The sequence below is a fragment of the Perna viridis genome, chromosome 1 (genome assembly GCF_037379345.1).
Source record: "Perna viridis isolate PV_CMFRI_1.1 ecotype Kerala chromosome 1, ASM3737934v1, whole genome shotgun sequence".
In the NCBI taxonomy this organism is placed as follows: Eukaryota; Metazoa; Mollusca; class Bivalvia; order Mytilida; family Mytilidae; genus Perna; species Perna viridis.
The window spans coordinates 11,942,478-11,957,571 of NC_142445.1; the positions used below are offsets into that span (position 1 = coordinate 11,942,478).

General features: G+C 33.6%; 1 protein-coding gene across 1 annotated transcript; it reads right to left on the minus strand.

Moving 5' to 3' along the window:
* Nucleotides 1–4,419: 4,419 nt before the first annotated feature.
* On the minus strand, nucleotides 4,420–12,064 carry LOC148627273 (ubiquitin carboxyl-terminal hydrolase 2-like). The gene is made up of 4 exons (XM_088570734.1): nucleotides 11,775–12,064; nucleotides 9,254–10,371; nucleotides 8,827–8,933; nucleotides 4,420–6,638 (listed from the first exon to the last, which is right to left on the minus strand). The coding sequence occupies exons 1-4, from the start codon at nucleotides 11,882–11,884 to the stop codon at nucleotides 5,652–5,654; spliced, it is 2,322 nt and encodes a 773-aa protein (XP_088426860.1). The 5' UTR covers nucleotides 11,885–12,064; the 3' UTR covers nucleotides 4,420–5,651.
* Between the last annotated feature and the right edge of the window lie 3,030 nt (nucleotides 12,065–15,094).

Sequence of the window (15,094 nt, forward strand, 5' to 3'; positions counted from 1 at the left end):
ATAGGTCAGCTAGTAAAGGAGCACAATTTGTTCCCATAGGAATGCCGACCGTTGTTGAAAAACATGTCCACCACACTGGACAAACATGTTGTCGATTAAAAATTCCAGCATTTTGTAAACATCTTCCTCTGCATATTTGGAAGATGATTTGGAATTATTTCTTACAAAGTATGAGGAATCTCTACCAAGAATTATATATTTGTATCTAGGTGTACCATCTTTTTTGGAAAAACAATGATGTATAATGTTTTTAAGTCAGGATTTTAACTGAGTATGGGGAATAGAAGTATACAGTGTTGAAAATTCATAGGTTTTAATGCTATTATATTCAGATAATAGTCTTGAACTGATTGTCTCCAAAAGATCTTTTGAATTTTTCAGGATCCACATTGAATTAATACCACTACGGGAGTAACAAGTGTTGTAGGACTGTAGACCCTCTTTGACAATTGTGAGTATAGAAGTTAAAAGTTTTGAAAGTGGTTTGGTGGTACATTTTGCAGATCCAGCTATGAAACGTTGTTTGTATGGATTCTTGTGAAGTTTAGGAATCCAGTACATAGACGGTAAATCACAATCATCGTCCTTAGCAGAGAGAACAAAAAGAGGATAGCACAGATTTATGGTTTTCCACAATCTCTTCTTTGGAAAGAGTGGTAGCAGTGTAGGTAGGTCTTATCACTGCTATTATTTTCTACGTCTACCTCTGATAATAAACATTGGATATAAAACGTTTTGCAGACAAAAACAATGTTGTTTTGGGCTTTGTCTGCTGGTACGACAACATATTTGTCATGTACAGTAGACAATGTTTTTGCTACATCGGGGTCTTTGAAAACTGATGTAGCCTTGGCATTCATTGACCTACTTAAAACTTTCATTCGTTTCAAAATTAAAGACCTCATGGCCTTCAACCACTCTGACTGAGAATCAATGTCTTCTTGTTCTCGTTTTATCCATTTTCTTGCATAGTCCTCGACGGCATCCAAAAGAACTTTAAAGTTATAATTCCAATTTATGGAGCGTGGTTGACGGTACTTGGGACCTTTAGAAAGGATATTACGCAGAGATTCGTTTTCGATAATGGTTAAATCTCCCGTAACGATGTGACCAGAAGGACCATATTTGAATGGAGAGGTTTTGCAAGAACAGTCAGGTGGTTTAGCCTTGAAGTCCTCAATCTCGAGGTTCTGCAATAGCCTTTTATAATTGAAAATTTTGGATGCGATGGGTGAAGTATAGGCATATGAAATAATTGGTATGGATTTATCTTTGAAATATGGGTGAATTTTGTTGGTAACGTTTTTGTGATGGAGGATGTTAGCCAAATTAATTGCATCTATACCTTTGTTGACAAACGGTAGTGGAAGAAATGATCGTTTTTCTTCATCTTGACTTTTCACACAAACTGGTTTAAAGAGTCTGTGGAAACCAATATCCAAAATGATGGCAACAAGTCTGTATAATGATGAAGTGGGGTCAGAAACAGGAGTGTCAAGACTTGTTTTGTAAAGGGAGTGTAGTAGAGTGAGAGGTATAGAATGAAGTTTGGTTGTTCTAATGTGATGAAGTCCAAGAGGTTTTTGTATGAAAGGAAGGAGACCATCTATGGAGACATCATGTAACTTAGGTGACGTATAGTGGCGATGGCCATGACTCCTTTCCCGTCTTGGATTTTTGTCAAATAAATTCATCACATTTATGTTATTGTTATATTGGCTTGAAAGGTTTCCTATACTTTTGATGTTGTCATTGCATCCGTAAGGTATTGCAGTACCTAGTCTGCGTATCCAGTACTCCTCCCTTTCCCTACGATAGTTTTTACTTAGAACGGGACTGTTCGTAGGATGGTAATTTTTTTCTAAAATACGAACTTTCATGGAGAGGATTGAATGATCTTGTTGATTAAAGTGTTTATAAATTGTCGGGAATTTGGTGGTGTTAATTCCCGAACGATGACCGCACATTCTTTTATTTAATCGTTCTTGCGTTTCTCCGACATATATTAAACCACATAAGTTGCATTCTAATCCATATATTAAGTTTGTTGATTTGCAACTTAAGTCATCGTGACTTCTTGTATGGAAGGTTTTGTTTGTAAGGGAACTGGAGAAGTAAGGGTCGGTTATAAGAATGTTGCACGTTTTGCAATTTTTACGCCACATTTTGATATGGTACAATGTGGTTCGTCATCGTTGTAGTCAAATATATCGTTTAAAGTGATGGAACATGGTTTGATAATTTTAAAATAGTCAGAATTTTTGTACTGGAATAGATGGTCTGCAGACTGAACGTGTGATTGGGTACTTTTAGTTGAATTGGTCGGGGCACTTTCCATACCAGATGTGAGTGTGCTAAGATTCCCATCTGGGGACACCACATACTTACAAGACAACAGAGTGTCCGATCTGCTGTCAGGTTCGGACCTTTTTATACTGGGCGACGTCCGAGCCAGTTTTTCTTTCATTCCTCTTGTTAAAATCATTAATTTTAAAAATTGTATTACTGGGTTGATGATACCCTCGGGGACAAAATCCACCAGCAGAGGTATCGACCCAGTGGTGTGAAAGAGTAATCAAGGGAACCAAGGTTATAGCGGTAATCAAAAGAATGTAATCCAGGGACAAAGACCAGACATGGAAAACAGACATACACAACAAAGAACATAAAGTAACTAAAATCATACATACAAAGTAACAAAAGTAAATGAGCAACTCGGACTCCACTAAAAACTGGGAGCATGGACCAGGTGCACCGACAGGGCAAGCGTCCTCTGCTTTTCTAGAAACACCCGCCGAGTTGCTCATAAACAGTCAAGTCCGGGGTAGACAAACGAGGAAAGGAAAACTATGACCCGTTGAATAAATCAGTTTTCATGGTGCGGATGGATACACCATAACGATCCACGAGTTCATGATGACGACCATAAAACTTCTGTAGTGATGACTTCAATCTTGTAGCAACATAACCCTGTTCCAGAAGCCTATTTGTTAAGAGTTTTAGCGCGATACAAAAAGTCTGCGTAGTCCCGGCAAGCTCTGGCATAACGTATGAGTTGTGATATGAACACTCCATACGCAGGAGCCGAAGGGATGTTGAAAAGTTGCTAATTTTTTCGTGTTGCCTATTTAAAGTGTTCATGTGATGCATAACCTTCCTACATAATTCTATCAAATCCATTTAGCAGTTTGGGAGGAGTTACATTGTACGCAAGATTTTTACCACAAATCATATTACTTTGTGCCAAAAATTAAATATATGTTCTACTTTTGAGCTATTTTTACAAAAAAGGAGAACTATATACCATAAGTTAAAAAAACATAGAAGTACACAACAAATATACTGTTTATCCATATTTATCGTTTTTTTTTTCCTTATGTTTTTCTGTTCATTTGTAAGACTTATCATACTTATTGTATTCAATATTGAGTGAACCTTGGGTACGTGTATGTCATGAATGGAGAGATTATTTTGATGAATTGACAAAGATTATTTATCAGTACTAATGGATTTAATACTATCATATTTAAAAAAAAAAGTAATTTTTTTGGCACCTTTTGGGTCCAAGTTCTGAAAATTGGTGACAAAAAATGGCAGCTGGCGATTTTTTTGACGACAGAATCTTGGAAGCCAGAGCAGCCCCTGTATTCTGGACATGACAAACTTTTTAGGGATATTTGAAAGTGTATCAGTAATTATCACTATATAGAATTGCCCATCTCGCGATGATTGAGAACAAGAATTCACTAACTACTCTTATGGAAATGGTAGGATTTTAATTCTAGATTCATACACAATATTAAATTTCATATATTATCATTTTACCTTACGTACCTGTTGACTTGTAAAATATGCAAAAGATTGATTCATGTTTATTTTACACCAAGGAAAGATAACCTAGTGGAACTTAATCTCAATCAGAACTACTCTACCATTTCTGCTACATACAAAAACAACCTCAAATGCAGCATGTGCAGAAAGGAGAATTTCTTCTTGAAAAATTTGCCGAAATTGTAGTGATACTCATATCAAAGTAGTTCCATCAATGTGCTAAAAAATTTAGTAAGGTTACCTAACTTAGGTATCACTAGAAATGAAATATAATAACTCATCCAAGAATTTTGGCACGAAGTGAGAAGCTAAAAAATTAAATAATGGTAAAAAAAATCAATCAGTTTAACTTGACTTTTAGAAAAGGTTTTACTGATTCTTCCACTTGGTGCCCCAAAGGTTTCTGTGTAAGACTGAGCACTTCTAATTGACTTAATCTTTCTTATTTGGCACATATCCGTTCAAGTGCACTAAAAGTTAATGTCTAGAACCACAATAAAAAGCAAGTTTCATAGTTGATGACAACATAACCATACCAATATACCACACCACTGCAAATTTTGAGTGTGATTGTATAAAAACAACACATTTGCGTTCATAATAATTTAATGCTAACAATTTTTACACCTCAATTAATTTTATAACCATATGATATTTTGCTTCAAAAGCTTTGGACTACCTTGATTCTATTTTACAAAAGTACAAAAAACAAACTTATGTTTCATTTACTGAGGTGGATGAGAAATATATAAATGAATTAGCATGCCATTTATCAGTTAACATAATAAGGCAGAACAATTGTTTATGGAAATAAATAGAAATGGATACGTAAACATGTCAGTATTGCAAATTAAAAACTTCCTGTTACATGTATCTAAGTTACATTGTATCAGATTTTTTATGTGTTTTAAAAAAAATCAACACAAATATTTGGCACATGTGACAGCATAATGAAGTTATGCCAAAATACCAATTCTCTTCAATGCTTTTTCACTATGAAAGGAGATGTATCTAATGATGCCAAGTCGTGAAAAATTAACATCTAGGTCACAGTTTGTGTTACTGTACTTACACTCATCAACATTTTCAATGTTCATCAAAGTTCCATAACAAATCCTTCAATCAAGACCAACAATTGAACATTTTAAATTTTCAGTCATGGTACAATGTATGGACGGACAGCGGTATACCACCAAAGATATGTGTACAAAGAGCAGTGTAAAACACAATCCTACTTTAAAAATATTTAAAAAGTTCAAAATAAAATCAATAAAAGTAATGTTGACAAAACCTTAACAACAATGTAAGAAAAAGATGTGTCAGTGTGACACAAAGCCTTTAAGGCCCCTGCTACAAATGTCATAACCTCTAAAATAAAGTTCACTGTGGATGTACTAGAATAGACCTTTACCGGCCACCACCATAATATAGCTAAACACAAAAATGTGCTCAATATTTGCATTGTCAGAAACCGACCACATTTTTTACAAAAAAATATGAAGGTAAATCAAGAACCATACAAAGCCTGGGATATTTGGAAGTGAATCATTATAGCTATGGGACCTGCCTGGTTTTTAGAAAAAGCAGTTCTTAATTTAATATGAGTACTAAGTATGATTAATTTCATTTGCATGTGCACCCAATAATTTGAGCAACTTTTGAAGTAGAACTGTTAAAAAAAAAAACAAAACACATTTTGCAGTTAAAATGTGATGACTTACTCAACACAGAGAACATTTCATCCATACAAAATATACGTCTGTACATAAAAAAGGCATTTGTAAACAGCTTTAACAATGCTAACAGCAAATTATAATCAATTATGATTTACATTTTTTATAAAACAATAGATATGCATTCCGTCTCACTTCTGATGTTGTGAGCTCATACTCCATGTTCACTTCAGTGACTACTTCGTCATCAAACTTGTACCATTTCTGTGCGTCATGATGCTGAGCATAACTAACATAATGTCCATAACTTGTGCTGTCTCCACCATAATGAACACAGACACCATAGAGATCATATTTGTAACAGTTTTCTTCCTCAGACAAATTTTCCTGATGAGTTATAGTGTCATACATAATTGATGTCAAGTCTAGTGTCTTTAAAGGGATACTAACAGGAGACGAAAGTTTTCGGGACTGGCCTGTGAATTGGTTGTATGAGAATCTCATCAGCTGAATGACTAGACATTCCGGTAACTGCCTTAAGAGACATCTCCGTTGTAAGTGAGAGGGCCGAGGTATGACACGAGGATTTGCTGTATTTGTTCCTATTGGGGTGGATGTTTTGAACACATTATCTTGGAAGCCACTATCATTCATGTTAGCCATTCCCGGTATTGGAGACATGGCAGAGTAAGGAGAACCAACAGACACAGCTGAATCTACACTTGTAAGTTTTCTCTCGCGTGCATTTGTTGGAGTTGAATGCATCATTGGATTACTCTGATGTGACAATAAATTTTGAGAATCTGAGAGACCACTTCTGAATGGAGATCTTTCAAAGTCATCTTGCTGGCTTAAATGTTCAATATTGCAAAAATTATGAAAGCAATCAGACAAAACAACTAGTCCTGAAACATCTCTTGGTTCAGCTATTGTGACAGGTAACACATTAAAAGTCTGTAGATTAACAGATATTTTGTTATCTCTGAGATTATGATAGGCTATTACTAACTGTCCAGAAAATAAATTGTCTATTACAGAATCATTCTCTTGCTTGTAAGATAACCATTCAAGATCAGATAGTCGCTGAATCGCTTCAGCATAAGTGTCTGTTTGGAATCCATTTGCTGCATTTATCTGTAATGACAAATAATGACCAAAAAATTAAAATCGTGCTTTAAGTCAAATTTGATTTACATTTTGTAGTACTAAAAAATTAAGATTTTAGAAATTGGCATTTATTTGACTTCATATTTGATTCATAAAATAAAAAACTTTGCAGAGCTCAGCAAGATATGACCACAGTGGTTAAACCCTGAACAGTTGGGGCAAATGTGGACACAATATTAGTTTTTGACATACTTAAGCATAGGGACTTACAATTCAATGTGAACTGAACAACTTGTTTGGACACAATATAACACAAAACTAGAAGTTCAAAAGAAATTTTCAAAATCAGGCCAAAAAATAAAAGTGTCAATTTTTGGGGGTGTAGCCCCTTTGACCCCTAATGACTCGAAGACTTTACAGATATCTGAACTTCTATTGAAAAATGCAGGCAGGGATTTTCATAAGGAATCCATTAAAAATTTCAAAATCAGACCAAAAATAAAAAAATGGATTTTTTTTTGGGGATGGGGGGTGTAGACCCTTTGACTCCTTATAATTCAAAACTGTAAGAGGTACACATGCATTTTATGGTTTGTAACCTTTAAAATTTTAAGATCATCCAACTAATACTCAAGTTATTGCACAAAATACAAGTGTCTATGGACCACAACAAGAACACGGATAATGGCAGCGCCATACCAATATACGACTGCAAATTTTTTACGGTCATATTAAAATCTTCTTCATAGTTTGACATAAATTGTTTAATTTTTGTGTACAGTTCATTTTCAGGAATCTAGACCAATTTTGTCTGTACTTTTTGTTTAGTCTTTGGTACCTCCTATGATGTCTGAGAATGGCATTTCAACTTCATTAGCATCCACTTCCAACATATCGCCCATGCAACTTTTGATATTGAAAACATCCATTTAACTAACTTTAAGTGTAACAAAGCACAATACATGTACCAAACATTTTTTTACCAGACAATTAAATTTCATCAAAAGATACTTTTCCTTTTTTTTTTTTTTTTTTTGTTTAAAAAAAAATAGAAGAAAATTATTGCTGTTGGTTGCTTAAGTTCACATGAAAAATGAATGTTAATATGCCAAGAAAAGTAGCATCAGTTATTAGATGTGTGTTTAGGACTTGTTGCTGCTTAAGATATAATTTTGTATTGCATATTCTGGAGTGGGTGAATGCCAAAACATAGAGACTATACAATATAATGTGATTCCTTTTTGCCTTTTCCCTGTTTTTGCTTTTTTGGCAAATGTTTATCATTTTTTCATCCTAAGCATAGGGTAAATATCAAGCTATGACACCAAAAATTTGTTTTTGAGGAAAAAAATATTTTCATGAAAAATAGTGCTACAGAAAAAGAGTCTGTTCTAGTCAACTAAAAATGAAAGTGAAAGTAGAACAATTATATTTTTAGTTTGACCTATTCTGATGTACCAAAGTTCATGCCTTTTTTTTTGCACCTAAAAATGATTTTGGACATAAATTTCCCTATGACAGTTAGATTGTAAAAAATATGTATTTTTAAAATAAACTGTTTCACAGGACAGCTTAATACAACCACAGATGTTGTCCCTTGAACAGATGGGACAAGTATGGACACACCTTTCAAACTTGATACATTCAAATAGTTAAGTTATTGTTTAGACATAAGGAAAATGCAAGTTTCTGGCTCCTAATTTCTATAATGTTCAAGTTTTAAACCCCAAAATCAATACCAGTCTGACCATGGTGGTTTAGAATATTGCGGAACAATATCATAGAAATTCCTTATTTACTAGAGTTACACACATGTAGTTATATTCTATGAATGCATATTTTTGGCCCCAATGTGTAATGGTTGGGCTATTATCCCCAAAATCAATACCAATCTTCATTTTGTGGTTTGGAACCTTGTTACAGAATTTTATAAAGATCAACCAATATTGAAGTTATTGCACAAAAACTAAATGTCTACGGACAATGATAATGACAGCACCTTCCATTATACAATCGCCAATTTCTTGCGGTCGTATAAAAAAATTGTTAAAATTGAAGGTTAACTATAGAGGCCTACGGAAAAAACAACTCTTGACTAGACTGGGATTTTGGGCTAAAACCCAACATGAGCCTCTGTTTGTGTACATGTACACAACAGAATAAATATTGATATAAAAGACATTCTAACTGTGGTCTTAAATGTTTTTTTCTTTACCTCCATCTGGCATGCTTGCTTCAAAACTTGAATCTTGGCAGGATTGAGATGCCCATAAATAAACTTTAGCATATTAAGTCTTGGGTTATCTAATGGCAAGTGTCCACCTAGGAAAAGTAATTCATTTTTTTTTCAAGTTAAAATAATTAAATTTCAATACACAATGTATATTCAACAGGCAATATTTTTTTCAAGGATAGGGTTTCATTTGTTAGTTTGATCTTTAAATAATAGGAAAGGTACATGTAAATACTTTTTGTTTCAAGGAAACCAACTTAAAAGAACTACATTTTTCTGTTTTAGTATATTGTTTCAGCTACTGTAACTAAATTGCACAAACTCTTCAATCAATTGTTTTAACTATTAAGAAATATAAACACATGTTATTTCTATGATTAATATACTTGTACTTATACTTGAAACACACCTTTCCTATTTTTGTTGAGTAAAGTATGGACAGTATCCATAAGCCACATGAAAAATTCAGCTGCATCCTGCTGAACCTGTCGTTGAGATGGTGGTGCCACTAAACCACTGTGTAATGTTGATGCTGCCTGACGAAAAGCCATTGGATCTAATGAGGATGTAGAATTATCTACTAAACAATTGTTCAAAATTTCTACCAGAGTATTGAGTAAAACTGATTCAGCTACACTACATTCAGCTTCCCTGTTCGTTTCTGTGCTTAGATTTGCACAAAGTTTTGGTGTTCTTGCTAAACATTGTAAAATACTATTCATGAAACATAAATTCTGTCCTTCATTTCTTAAACCTGGTGGACCACTCTGCGTTACTGAAAATCCAAATGTTGACATGAACTTGTTTTTTAATGAATGACCAAAATCTGATGAGTAATTAGGATTAATTTTAGTAAAAGCACCTTCTTTTCTCCTTAAAGGTCTTCTTGTTAATTGTGAGCCCATCCAAGTTGGCTGATATGTAGGATTTTCAGGACTTGTACCTACTGTAGCATGTACATGTATGTCATTTTGCATAACCTTAGAATTTTGTGGCATGAAGCTAAATTCTTTCTTCAATGCTGTAGTATCATTATCAGCCTTTTTAAAAACATTTGACAGTTTTATCTTAGAGAGTGAAGACAACATTCCCTTACTGCCTCCTACATTTTCATTCTTGTGTACAGTCTGAGTCACGGGTCTACTGAAATTTGCTGCATTTTGATTTGGTGGAAATGCAAAATTGGCAGTCTTTTGTTGAAAAGTAGCACCAAATCTGTTGCTAGGAATTGTGCCTTGACGCATGTGCATCATACTTTTCATCGGTGGTTCATTGCTGAGCTGCCTTTGTAACCTATTCATGCTATCTGTGTGTTGTTGATATTCTTCCCATCTGGTCTGCATGGCACTCCACCATTGCCTTACATCTGGATTGAATCGTAACCATGGTAACTGAGTGTAAACAAAAGTGACAATTGTCAACAAGATCAGAAAGTATGGTGTATGATCACAAAGATGTAATAAGAGGCAGAAAACCAGAAGAGTAAAGGATTCCACCAACCAGATTCTTCTCTTTTCTTCTTGTGATCTGTAAAGAGAAAAAAAAAAGAAATAGCCTAATTATTATATACAGTTTTTCTTAAGAACAATGATTAAAAGATTCATTTGCATCTTTAGATATGAAAATTTTTCACTGGTTGTACCCATTGAAAATGCTAATAAAATGCTTTGCAGGGTGAAACTTGATACAACTGCATAAGTAAAATTTTGAACAATTGAAACTAAGCATGAACACATGGAGCTTGTTACTTTTGGTTTTGAATGGTAGTAGACACATAATCTTCCACCGAATTATGAAATATTCTGTTAGATTCTGGTTTTCAAAATTGCATCTGCTCTGTGCCAAACTAAAGGTAACAAGCTCCACCTACTCCCATCTTGCTGGACTTCACATGCATTATGATTCAAAATGTCAACTAAACAGGGTCTCTCATGAATGATTAAAAAATTTTTGTAGCAAATATGGTGTCAGCATACAGGAAAATGTTTCAGAAATCGAACTAGGTAGGTGAGACACGAATGATTTCAACTTGTCATTAGAAGAGGCTGAAAGGGCAGTACTCAGCCATACTGTGGAACCTTCCACTTTGTGTATGGCACATATTCCTGATCCCCAACCCAACAAATCAATATCCAAATAAAAAAAGAGGAAGGTTGCAGGGTCAGTGGACATTTGGACTTAATATTGATACTCTTGGTCAATTTATATCCAGAAGCAGAATGTTTGATAAAGAAAATGTTATGGAAGGGAGCGTTAATGGTCTTATTATCATCTGGCTTCAGGATACTTATGGCCAGAAAAAACATCAATATCCAGCTTGTGCATGTAAAATCAAGTGCTTAAAAATAGCATCATGGCAGCTTCATATATGTATACTTGGATAATGAAACTGAGAACCACGCCAGTCTAGGAAACATCAGCTAGCTTCCATGAATAAAATACAAATTGTATCTTATCTTTTTCGTACATAAGGATGGACAAAACAGTGTGCTCAGAATATCAATATCAGACAAATGGACATGAAGACATTTCAGACCCTAACAACCCCCAGTTCCTTACCAAAGCCAGACATTTCAGCCCATGACAATAGGAGAATGCTTAAGGACAAAAAAGAAAAACATATATCACAACAAAATTACTACTTTAGAACTACATAATAACAGGGCTGACAAAAATTATGATAGGAATAAGGTGTTTGAATTCAAATGTTTTCCTGGAGTGTATAAGGTTTCACTTTCCTCATATTAATTCAAAAAAAACATTTGTGAATGATCATGTACATTTATTAATTCCCTGGACCCTCTTAACTTCTCTGGGTTTCTATCTCTGAAGAGAAGTCAGTTCTCCCTGCATAGAAGAAACCAATAAATTTGAAGCTTATCTTTCTACTTTCTAACAAGAAATAAAAATATGAAATTTAATTTATTCACCTTAAGTCACCTATAAACCATTTCACGAACAAATCTATTATTACAAAGAAAATGACATCAAGAAGAAATTTGAAGCATTGGGAAAGGACGGATTGCAATATCCACAGCATTTCGGCACTTCTGTCAGGAGTATAGCCGTTCAGGGTTCAGTTAAAGTTGAAAAGATAACTATAATTTAAATTGTCATGTTATCTGATCGACACATAACGATTAAAACGAAAATATAAACATTGAAAGTTCCCTCCGTTCCATTTTTGGTGTAAACATGGCGTCACTTCCCATGCGCAGGCCCCGTAGAATTCTATTTATGTAGATTTTCAAACGGAACGAAACTATTTTTTTTCTCATAATGTCATTTCGCGCTATAATTGGTTCACACTCAAATAATTCAAATCTCGGTCTCATCTCAAAAACAATGCCATCGAGCTTTGTAATGTTATGGCTACAAGGAATCAAAATGTAAGGCGACGACCATTACATTGATTATTTAAATAAAAGCAAAGATTTATATATAGATATATATAAATCCTTTATAAAAGATGTCTGTGCTATATTCGATGAAAATGAAAATATTGATCTGCACTGAACAGGAGATACAAAGATTTACCTTGTAACACACTGAAAATTTCAATATTTAAACTCATTGAAATGTCAAAAAGTTATATAAGCCATATTTTTTAACTTGCTGCACTCGGCATATTTCATTGTATCTTAGTATTTTACACCTCTAAATAAATGTTACAAAAAAGGATCTACATATTTATTACTGTAAACTTCACTGATCTAAAATTTAGTGTGTATAAATGCAGGTATACTATAATATATCAATTGAGATTATTATGCCACACAATTTTCTAATAATTACTATTTAATCAATCCAATAAAAAAACGTTTTGAAAACCGAAGTCAACAAAAGTGTAACGGGATATAGGAAATATTGGTTAATTCATTTATGTCAGACATACAACAAAAACTTGTCGGCAACAAGCCTGTAATCAACCGTTATCAATAAGTCCGCAAAACGACCCTTTGTAAAGGGAACAACCATGTTTACCGAAGACTTTGTTTATTTTTTTGACATTATATTTTCGTAACACTTTTCTCAGGAACTTCTCATCACAGTACAAAGAAGACTACAATTATTGTACATTAATAATTTAAAAAGTTTTCAATAACAATCATTACAATATTTTATAAATTAAATCTGATGTAAAATATTCAAATTGTAGCATATGAATTTACGTTGATGTTCTCTTCAAAAGGTATTGGAAAAAAAACGAAATTGCACATGTTTTTTTCTTCAAAAGTATCAAACAACAGATTGCAGATTACGCCTTAAGAGCGTTCGTTTATTGTGAGTTTAATTGCACTCAGCTTGGAAAGTTCGTTTAGTGTGCGTTTAGGTATCGCGCGTGCGGGAAACCTAAACGTCTCGAGGAGTGTTTCAAATTTTGATCTGACAAATTTGACAAATTTTCTCATCTGGTGAAGGGTGACGCGAAGGTACTAATTAACGGGGGCAACAGCTGCAGATAAAAACTTAAGATAATCAAGCTTTTTTCACAAATCAGAATCTATGAAGAAAGAATAATGTCATTAGGGGTGCTTTGTGAAGTTACCCACCTTTTTAAAAATGGGTAAAACTGTTCCCCGAATGGCGTCCCCTTCGAATTCAACAGATTTTCTCTTAAGGTAACGCGAGAAATCAATACGCATGGGATGGCTGGCGACTGTTTGACTGTCACCACGTGAACAAACAGTCCGATGAAGAAGTCATCAAATAGTGCGAACTTATTATACGGACCTCTGAGTGAAAAGAAAGATGCGAAATTTCTCTAGCATGCTGGTTTTGATTAACTATGAAATTTATGGTTATTTTTAATCCTTTTCATTTCCCATTTACTCCTTAATATTTAATGTAGTCTGTGCCCAGAAACTTGATCGCGGATGCTTGTGAATGCTACTGTAAAACATGATTGCTTAACAAAGAACCAAGATTTCATGTGATGCGTATAGGTCAATTCCAGCCACTGTTGTGGCTTCATTGACAAAAAGGTGTGGATTAAACTTCACCTAAATGAGTATAAATATGAATTTACAGTGATCATATTCAAATTAACGGTACATTCTATATAAAAGTATATTCCTTTTATTTTTGTCAATGCTCCTATGTACATATTAAGTTTATAAGGTCATAATAACCTGAATCATAATACATGATATAGCAATATGCTGATTGATGGACACAATAATGTCAATATCGTAAAATATGTTACCTACACCAGTAAAACTACACTGTAAATATTATGCTGGTATGGGTCGCCCAACATATATATATATATATATATATATATGGCAGGTACCACTCATTTTAAAGGTATCATCCAAGATCATGCTTTTATTTTTTTAGAAGTCTATTATATATATATAAAATCGAAACTTACATTGATACTTGGTTTACATTTCTGTGAAGAAAAAAAAATTATCTGGATAAAAAACAATAAGACATAGGAGATAGAAAATGTGACAAAAAAAAAACAAAAACATAACAAAAACAAAAACAAAAAATAAATAAAATTGTCTTCAGCAAAAGTTAAAATAGTACATATAAACTTTATTTACATATGATTTTAAGTCATCAAATAACAACACATGACATCATTTTATACAGTTAATATGATTTTTATATTTTGTCTATGAGGTACGGGGCTATTTGTTCTCAAATTACATTTAATTTTGTTGGTGAAGCACTGTTACGTTGTCATTTTGACCAACGGAAATATGCGAGACTTTCTATAACAAACATTGAACATCTGCGTTGAAATTTCAAACAATCACTTCCTAATTACATAAGTCATTTCTTGAACTTAAAAAGTTGTAAAAATCCGAGGAAAGGCAAACCGAAAACACCATTAAAACATCTCAGAAAAGATATTTTTAAACTATGTTTGATAAGCTAAATTTAAATCAATAACAATTTGATTTATGCTTTCCCGCCTGAGCAACCACAGTATCTGTATAAAGAGTCGTGTTCAGATAACTAATGATGATGGCAAAGGTTTCAGGTTAAAGCTCGTTCTGATACCTGCATAACAGAAAACCGGGAGCTGCGAGACCGACTTTTAATCAGATTGGTTCAGGGAGAATAAATGTCAAATTTGCTCTCGTGATGAATTTAGTCTAAGATTAAGTTCATTTTCTTTTCATGTACTCATTTTACTAAGATATCCGTAAAGAGTTCATGGTTAATGTGTATACATTTTTTATTAATTCATATTGATGTCGATTCTTACATACTGTCTATCTAAAAATATCTGAGT

Coding starts and splice junctions, on each gene's coding strand:
- LOC148627273 (XM_088570734.1), bottom strand. CDS start 11,884: ATGCTGTGGATATTGCAATCCGTCCTTTCCCAATGCTTCAAATTTCTT. Junction 10,372..11,774: donor TGGTTTATAGGTGACTTAAG/GTGAATAAATTA, acceptor TTCTCTTTACAG/ATCACAAGAAGAAAAGAGAA. Junction 6,639..8,826: donor AGCAAGCATGCCAGATGGAG/GTAAAGAAAAAA, acceptor TTGTCATTACAG/ATAAATGCAGCAAATGGATT.